At 42.7% G+C, this 9538-nt stretch overlaps 1 protein-coding gene across 2 annotated transcripts in view; it reads right to left on the bottom strand.

The window, feature by feature from the left end:
* Positions 1-530: 530 nt before the first annotated feature.
* The window catches only part of efna5b (ephrin-A5b), a 100356-nt gene continuing 91348 nt past the window's right edge, over positions 531-9538 (bottom strand). Inside the window, exons 3-5 of one of the 2 annotated variants that reach the window (XM_037098594.1) lie at positions 7894-7959; positions 7423-7503; positions 531-5058 (exon numbers count right to left, since the gene is read on the bottom strand). In XM_037098594.1, the coding sequence (XP_036954489.1) occupies positions 4931-5058; positions 7423-7503; positions 7894-7959 (275 nt within the window). In that variant the 3' untranslated portion in view covers positions 531-4930. The remainder of the gene's footprint in view (positions 5059-7422; positions 7504-7893; positions 7960-9538) is intronic. The other variant, XM_037098595.1, reaches the window with a different exon arrangement.

The raw sequence follows: 9538 nt of genomic DNA, 5'->3' as shown, positions 1-9538 counted from the left end.
TTAAAGAGTAGCCTTAAGATTCTCTTGAGCTTAAATTTGACTCATTCTCATAACATCACTCCAATTGGCTTATCAGGAGGCCCTTTCCCCCCCTCCTTTGGTCCTCGGGGCTTGCTTGGCTCTCAGTCTAATTACCAGAGATAATGGAGGGTGAAGCTAAATGGCGCTGATGGGGTCCAGCAGAAGGTTATTAGGTGTCCTCATTAGTGCCCGACTGAAGTGAAAGGAGGGTTAAGGTCTTATTCTGATCCTGATGGATGGTGTTCCTCTCAATCTGTCTTCAGAGCGAAGCTGGGCCGAGGCACGGATACATAAAGAGGAGCGGTGTGTATGTGTGCGAGCGTGGGGATGACGTCCAACTTGGCACATGATTCCACTTGACTAAAGGGAGTCATGTCCATTTGCAGTATGTTTAATGCAGCGACGCATTGACACATTTGACAGTACTTGTTATCACAGGATCTCTGCAAGCCCCAGTTGTACTTTACATAATCACAGAGAAGGACAAAAAAAAAAGAGTAGCACAATGATCAAAGCAATGTATTTCCATTTTTATTGTATTACTCATAGTTGCTCAGACACGTGTATATACAAATACAGATAATTTTTTGTCAAATTTTTTGTCGTTTGTTTATATACTGTAAAAGAGCAGGTTGGAAATATTCCCCACTGATGGCAAAGTCGGAGCGAGGTTTAAAGGTGATGGAAAAAGGGACAGCAGGTGGTGTTGGTGGAGGTTACACAAGCACGAGAAGAAAATGGGACAGGACAGGTGCACGAAATGAACGAAGTGGCTCATCAGCAAGAGGTGGGTGGGGGAGCTGACGAAGAGAGGCTTTGGCCGTGCACGCACAGAACCAGGATGGATGATAGGCTTTACCCCGCCAACAATCCAGTTCAGGATTTAAGGTGGAGGGGGGCGCACTAATCCTTGAACTGTGCCCAGGACCAACGTCTAACCGTAGGGACAAGTGATTCAGGGTTGTTTTTAAAAAAAGGGGAGAGAAAATTGAAGGGCCCCTGTTGTAGCCTCTTCGACGCCAGCAGCCGTTCCGTGTAAAAGCACAATGGCAGAAAGCGTCTTGTACACAGACGGGGCTGCCAGGGCAGAGGCTGTAGGGCTAAGGCATGGGAAACACTCTTCGTTGCCAAAGAGGGTTGCCGCTTCCCATTCACTGCGGCAACAGCAAATGAGACACGCACACACACAAACTCAAAGGTCTCACGCATTTTTTTTTTCTTTTTTTTTTTTTCTCCACACTGAAAAACGTCCTTGCACCGATGTATACGCTCCCAGACGCCTTCCCTCTCAGGAGAGTAGAAAGAGGATGAATAGTCAGAAGAGATGGACTGCAACTACATGGGATGAATTCAGTACATGGGTACAGAAAAGAGTCGGTCTTAGGAAGGAGGAAGAAGAAAAAAAAGTTGCTTTTGAACTACAAGATGTCTGACCCTCCCCTCCCCCACGGTAACTTCACAACAATGGTTTGTGTTATGTACATTTTGTCATCTGTCACTACACAGCTTAATGACATCACTCGAATGGGGATGCAAAAAACACACAACATGAAAGTGACCCAAAAAATCTAACACGACTTAAAGGAAAAAAAAAAAGAAAAAAAAAAGAAGAGCAAAAGGAAAAAATCTTTTTCAAACTTTTTTTTTTGGATTTTTTTGTTGTTTTTTGTTTTTACATGTCATCAAGTTCATGCGCATGCCACATAATGAAAACTGGCGAGATCCTTCCGTTTTTCAAAAGCAAACAGTCCACCCGTGGCAGATCTTGGAGCTGACCGGCATGCTTTTTTCAAGAACACTGAAGGCAAAAAAGTACAAATAAGCCCGTCCGTTTAAAGTCCCAAGTGTTTTCCTTCCGAGGCAGGATCCGTGTGTGAAGAAGATGGTTGAAGGTTGGTGATTGGTTTTTGAAAACATGAAACCGCTGAGCCACTCGTCTTTTTTTTTTTTTTTTGGCTAAATGTCCAGCCTCCTGTACACCGGGTGTACAGCTCCCACAGGTTTCCCCTTCGTATTAGCTCAAAGTTTCATTAGGCATTGAGGATCGGGGCACACAATGCGTTGTTCGAGGACAGTACACACTCCGCAAAACCCAGAGATAATACCGTATTCATTTTTTAGAAAAAGACATAAGAACCAAATTAATACTTTAATATCAAACACTATTTACATCAAGAAGTTTCCTAATAATAATAGTCATAATCATCATCATCATAACAATAATAATAATTATACAGTTTTAACAATGATGTATCTTATTTTTTTCTTTTGTCCTCCAGAAAGGTACAAAACAGATACTAACCTAACACTACATGTTTTATGGTTGACTACCTCAGGATACACAGTATCCAGTTTATAAGTTGATCCTCATTTCCCAGGTTAAGGTGTGTACAGAATAAACCATGGTAATAATAGCAATAATGACAAATAGTAGTATTGGTAACTATAAGAGAGTACAAGTGAAGCTGGTTTCTGACAAAAGTCTAGTGTTAATCTGCTGACAGGCGTCCATTTTTGAATCTTAGGCGGTGCTCGTTCCCTGTGGTGTTCTCTTGAAAATTAGTACCTCATTAAATGGCCTCGTCTCCTATAACCCCCCATTGCCAAGCTGCTATTCCGCTATAATAGCATTGTTACCGTAGCACGAAAAACAAATGGCAAAAAGGCAAAAGGCAGCCATAAAAATGAAAACGGCAATAACAAAACAGTGCATGCCTTTCGAGACAGGATGATGCTGAACAATAAGTTTGTCATTGACTCCAGTGGGTTTTTTTTCCTTTTCCAGTAGTGTTGCATGGATTTTCTAGTTGTTTTTGTCTTGTTTTTGTTAGGCACTCTAGTCGCACTACCTTTCGGCTACCTTCTGTTGTCTTTTTCTATCTTGTGTGTGTGTGTGAGTGTGTGTGTGTGCACGTCTCCCCCCTTTAATTCTCTCCGTCTCCTTCACTCACCGATTCTCTCAAACTGCAAGGTCATTGGTGCTTTAAAACCCCCCACGGTGGAAATCTACACCCCCCCCTCCCGAGACCCCCCAAGCCCTTCCACCATCTATTTTTAATACCAGAAATAACTCCCCCTTGCCACAACATGGGGTCCACATGCCTGTCATTTTGAACCTCATTAAAGAGTCACTTAAACCAGTAACACTAGGAGCTGTAGGTGGACATGCAATTGCTCCTGTGCTCCTCATCATTGCTCTATTTCTCTCTTTCTGACAGTCTTTCCATACCAATTTGGTTCTCACATTAAAAAACGGCTCTGACCGGAAAGTGTTCATTTCTCTGTCCGTCCATACGTCTTCTGAAAGACACAAGTCCCTTCCGTTTGAAAAAAAAAGACACAACAGCATTCATTATGCCAGCTCACCATGCGCAATCTGTGGGAGACGAAGGAAGCTGAATATCATTATCAACTTGGTGAATTCATTTGGGTGTAAGTGCTAACATAAACCCACAGTAGCTCGGCTAAATGGAGCTGCGCATCGCCTTGAGTTGAATGGATAGGTTTCTCAGTTCTCGCAGTGTGAATTGAATTGAATTGTCTCTCTGAAGACATCTGCTGTTCAGATGAAACCAGAAAACACAAAGCCTGCGGTGTGAAAGACAACATTTGGAGATGCCATTGGTAAAGTTGAATAACTTGGTTGCTCTAGAAAATAATAAAGCCCCCCTCCCCCCCCAATTTAGCCTTGAATTGTTTTTTGTTTATTCATTTCAAACAATCTGAATCGGGGAAAAGAAGCCGAGGATGCAGATGTTTTAGGGTGGGTGTTAATATCGACTAATGCTCAAATGGAACAGAAAGGACAATTGCTCGGTAAACATTGCTCACAATGACTGTGACTGTCGCCGCGAAATTGTGTGATCAACTTTCAAAAGATATCGACTCCTCCGTTTTAATAGCAAAGTCCGCAAAGGGGTCTAGAGAGAAGGTTTCAATTTAGCTGTTTTTTGTGAGTCGGAGTGAACCTCTGAGAGGTGTTTTATCGAGCTGACCGGGGTGTGCTCCACACAAAGGGGGACAAGACAAAAGTTGACTTGCGGTTCCACTGCTTTTTATGCTCACTCACTCGCTGAAGCTCTGAGCAGCTCATCCACCAATGCACACGCTTTGTATTCAGGAGAGAATCGGACGCTATCTTTAAAACCGGCGGGGCCGAAGTGTGTGGCGTGTACGCATTTTTCCTCAGTGCTGTGGTTTTCCAGCCTGACCTCTGCTTAAAACCATTGCTCTTCCTTTTCCTTCTTCATCTCTCAGCTTTGTAATGCACTTCCGAGTAAAAATGGCTGTGCAAAAGAATCTAGTAGTTTTTACCCAGGCGGAACAGAACTCAATCTAAAATATGTCCTGAAAGGCTTCTTGAGAGGTCTCGGGGGAACTATTTACTTGTGTATGTACAGTCCTTTCTAAGTCCTAAACATCACTTTCCTACTGTGTAATGCTGCTACTGCTTCCAACTAAAGAACCCTACTGCTATTGACTGTTAGTGTATTTGACTCTCTAAGCATGTGTATGCTAATGTGTGTGTGTGTGTGTGTGTGTGTGTGTGTGGGTAAACGTCAGTGCTGCGATGACATAAACATGATGCAAAGGGATGTCACAAAAAAGTCACGGGAAAATAAGAATCACTAAGTGTCAAAAAACGGGATTTGGCATCTCAGTTGAAGGTTTGAGAGGGGGAAAACTGTCTCTCCCACTTCCAACATCAACTTTTTTTTTTTTCTTTTTTACTCACAGACGGAGAAAGACCACTTAAATATATTTCTGAAAAAAATAGAGGGTTCCTTGAGAAGCCTGCTCTGATGCCCAATCAAGCAAACGCGCTCCAACCCCCCCCCCTTTTCCCTGCAGCCTCGGGGCAGATTCAGGCCACGCTAGGTGTAAATGCCCTCCGGGACAGAGGGAGGCGCTATAAAGTGAAGAGTGCTGGTAGGCAGACCAGCAACAAGGCGAGGAGCGGGCTTGTTTTCTGCAGGTGCGGCGCAGCGTTCGTTTCGTCACTTCGGGAAGGCTCAGCCGGTTCGTGGCTGGTATCGTCTGAAAGATGAGAAAGAAAAGAAACAAGGTGAATTGCTCTTTATGGCACAAACTGCATCAAAAGCAAAAAAAAAACAAAGAAACAACAACAACATTACACATTTATGTTCTCAGTTGCTACTGTGGTTTACAAAGCCATAAAATGGCCGTATTCAGATTAATAACCGTGGTGGAGATTATTAGGGGGATGTTTGGGCTTGTGTTCGTTAAAGTTGTAAAAGTGATTTTCTGAGTTGCCATATGAACTTCAGCTGCTATATTGTGCTTCAAAGGTCGTCGGAAACATTTTTAATTCATCTCCCAGTTGAGCTGCCCCTTGTGTCTGTCTGGCAGTGGCATCAGTATCTGTGAGCAGCCATGTGCCCGCTGCACCATGAGAAAGTAGCTGAACCATGCACGGCAGAAGGACAGATAGATGCGTTACATAACTGTGTGTGTGTGTGTGTGTGCGGTAGTGGGTGGAGGGGCAAGGCAGCATTAGGTGACGGATGAATGTTTTAATTTCCTTCCTATGGAGAGCACAAAGAATCATGCAAGGTGAGAGGCAGCCATTAACGCATGCAGGCAGGGTGGCATGGTGGCGCAGACAGAGAATCAGGCAGGAGGAGAGGCAGGTGGGCATCACAAATGTCTGAGGATCTGGCCTTGATATGTCTGGTCTGCTGTTTGTGTGTGTGTGTGTGTGTGTGTGTGTGTGTGTGTGTGTGTGTGTGTGTGTGTGTGTGTGTGTGTCCCATATAGATGGCAGTCCATAATAAACTCTGAGCTCCACGGTGAGCTGATGATGCAGAATCTCTGTCTATTTTCAAATAAATAATATCCATTGAATTATCATTTATTTATTTATTTATTTATTTTCCATGGCTCATGTCCTGTATTTGAGTTTATTATATACATTCTCAGCAGGGCAGTTGCTGTGGTAGAGGTTGAGCTGAAGCTAGGAGTGAGACAGCATGTGGGTGATGTGGAGCGTCTCAGTTCAGTGGCTGGGTTAGACTCGTGTATGAAGACATAAAAGTGCTTTACGTCGTGAGCAGGGAAAACAATCAATGCTGCGCTGCGGAGCCAAACAGCAGCTCGGCGAGGAGGGAAACAGAACATTAAACTTGGCCAAATGTGCTGTCGGTGCGCACATGTGTGTCCATGTATATACATGCACGTATCATTTAATTGATGATTTTCATTGCATTTTGATGTGTTATGGGCAGAATGATCAACATGCAGCCGGAGGTGATGCTCTATGTGAAGGTTTGTGTGATAAGCATGCACATGACATGTACTACAAACTGACACCTTCAAGAATATGATATATATATGTGATTTATTATATACACTACATATGCAGTGTATATAACAGGGCTGTACTGAATATTTTAAAGCTTCAAAGCTTCATTAACATTGACAAGAAGTGTGGCACACGAGCCTAGCAAGAATCTAAAGAGTACCATAAATGACATTAATTTGTATATACAAAGGCTAATTCTGCTCTAACACGGTTATAGTAAATTGATGAAGTCTTTACTAGGCCTGGGCTGATATTAGATATCATCAAATATCGCAATATTTGCCATCATGTGTTAAATATTTTAAATATTGAATATCGGACAGCTGTCAGGGCATCGCCTGACTTTTATTTTGAAAAGAACATAAAAGACATTTGACAAGGCGGAAATTAGACTGGGCTTGCAGGAGATGTCTACACATTAACTGGTCTGATGAAGCGCCATGCATTTGACATACAGACATGGAGGACTTGAGAAGGATGCAAGCTCACTTTGGCAATATTTCAGGTTTAAAGCAGGAGAACACAGAGAGCCAAGGGATTTGAATAAGACTACATGACGACAGACTAGTTATTACCAAAATATTATCATATTTTATATCTACACTCCATCGAGATGTCGTCACTTAGCACTGACCGTAGAAATATTTCAAAGAAATTGCCAGTTTGGTTGAGCTATGTTCATTAAAGAAAATGGATTTAATCAAATAAAAAAGACACATTTATTTAATCTGGTGATATTACGGTCAAAGGGAGGATTTTGTTTGATTTCTTCATTACTTTTAGGGTGATTCCATCATGAAATATGGCAACAAACATTAAGAGTTTCATTTTAACACCTTGAAAGAAACTTCAAATGTGGAAAGAAAAGACATTCAGTACAGCCCTAGTGCATATACAAATATATATCAACATGCAATATAGTGTATCAATACAATATGCAAGCAACAGTAACATGACACCAACACAATCAGCCTCCAGACAAACGGCATAAAAGGAAAGAGGCACAGACCAAGAGACACATGTACAGATGTATGGAGGTCATACTGAAGACAATCAAAAAAGCAGGAAGCCATACTAACCTCGTGGTTCTAATGTATTGTCTACTCTCTCGTTTACGTCAAAAACGCGGTCATGTACGCCTATAGTTTTCACACAGCTGTCTATAACAGAGAATAGGGAGAATGAGAAATCATTAGAGGTAAATGCCAAATAGGTTAGTGACATTTGAAGCCCCCCTCTCAGCCCTGCAATCAAACATCCCAAGCAACAAAGCCCATGGCAACATTCAGATGAGGTATGAAGTGACCTGGATTTCACTTGATGTGATCATCTGTCATCATCCTCATGTTTAAGGAAAAAAAAAAAAAAAAGACATTTCCTTAACAGGTAAAGCAGTTTTGTGATAAATGAAAAGTATGTTGGACAGTGGTCATTGAGGGAGGAAGTGATGTAACCAGAGAAGTAAACATAAACTGTTTTGATTTTCAAATCCCAACTGTGTACTTCAACAAGCTCTGTTACAAAGCCTCGCGCTGCATGCAAACACTTACTTGATGGTCGGACGAAAACTTTGAGCTTCAGGCACGTTTTCCTCCCGTTCTCAGCAATGGTGGATGCTGAAAAACACAAAACAAGCAAAAGGGGTGTTAATATAATACTGCACGAAGCATCACATGTGCAGTAAACAAGCCAAAAGATAGCTTCCGATTGCGTTTTGCCTTCATTTTAAGGTCTTCACGATTAGATTTTTAAAATAATGAATGTACTCTCTTTCCTGTGGATGACACTTATAACTGAGGGACTTGATGTCGACTCTTAGGTGGATTTTGTGGGGTTAGTCATGGTTCTTGTGACATTATGGCCAGGAAGTATTTACAGATGTGCAAGGAAAAGTGGCGTGCTTAACTCACAGTTTAATTGTAGCATTTTTAGATCCCGCAACTGGCAGCAGCTTAGCGAGGATTATGGAATTCGCGTAATTTGTGCTCTTTGAAAGGCACTCAAAAGGGGGAAGAAACCATGCTGTGCTAATACTTGACATGTATACATGCGTGTATTTCCCTGACTGAAAGCCTTAGTCCTCCTCAAGACAACGTTTTGAGATGTATGTGCTGCACGTGTGGATGGTTTGTGGTCACTGTAAGGAAATGGATCCCTTCCTGTCAAGCCCATGGGGTGTGAATCTCTGAGAGTTAGCTGCCATAGCGGTTATATCACATGCCCTAAAAATATCTCATGTGGAGAGCGTGTGTCGGTGTGTGCGTGCACGAGTTCATGTGTGTGTGTCTGGTTGACCACTAATGGTGTTGTGGTGAGGCACCAGGTGCTGTCTCCTGTATGGGGGTCAAACACATGTCAGATGGAGCATGGTGGGTACATACAGCAAGCATTCAGGAAAATTGTACAGTATAGTTTAAGGTATATGCTGCTGTCTTGTGTCAGGACCTCATATCAAATGGCAGGTGTTGCAGGCTTTTCCTCTCTATTGTGATGTATTAATGCTATTTACTATAAACTAGTTTTCATTTCCACCATCCCTTTCAGCTCCACAGAGACCATATTGTCCGCTGAGATGTCTCTCGGGCATCGTTTTTATTTCTCGTATGGATCGTTCTGCAGCTGATGCAATGAAGCCAGCCATTTCCAAAGGCTACCATTTGGGATCTGTCAGCCCCTTGCTAGTGAAGCTTTCCCTCTCCCCTCCTCTCCCTTCCCTCCCTCCCAGCTGTGTCAGCCCCTCTCCTCGTCTGTCAGCGTGGCAGTATCCATTCATCAAAACTCGATTGACTGGCATTCATCGTATTCACGGCACATGCACGCACCATACTGATGTTCAAATCCGTCTTAAAGGCGATCCATTATGCTTTTACATTATTTTCCTTTCTTCCTGTGTTTTACATATGTTTATGTGCATGGGAAAGGTCTTGAAAGTTCTAAAAATCAAAGTCAGCTCCAACAGAAGCTCCTCTCTCCCACAGAAAACACCTCCTGAAACGCCTCTTCAGTAATCCCATCTTTAATTCCGTGATTTTGTGACATCACTCTATGTCACCATGTCACACATTTGGCTAGCTTGGCAAATAAGAATCGTTTTGCACAGCTGCTCTGTTGTTGTTGTTGTCTCAGGCATGTGTGAGCGGACCAATCGGAGCAGACTTGGTATTCAGGAGGAGGGAACCTTAAAGAGCATTTCAG

The sequence above is a fragment of the Acanthopagrus latus genome, chromosome 5 (assembly GCF_904848185.1).
Source record: "Acanthopagrus latus isolate v.2019 chromosome 5, fAcaLat1.1, whole genome shotgun sequence".
Taxonomy (NCBI): Eukaryota; Metazoa; Chordata; class Actinopteri; order Spariformes; family Sparidae; genus Acanthopagrus; species Acanthopagrus latus.
This window is presented reverse-complemented; position numbering and strand designations above follow the sequence as displayed.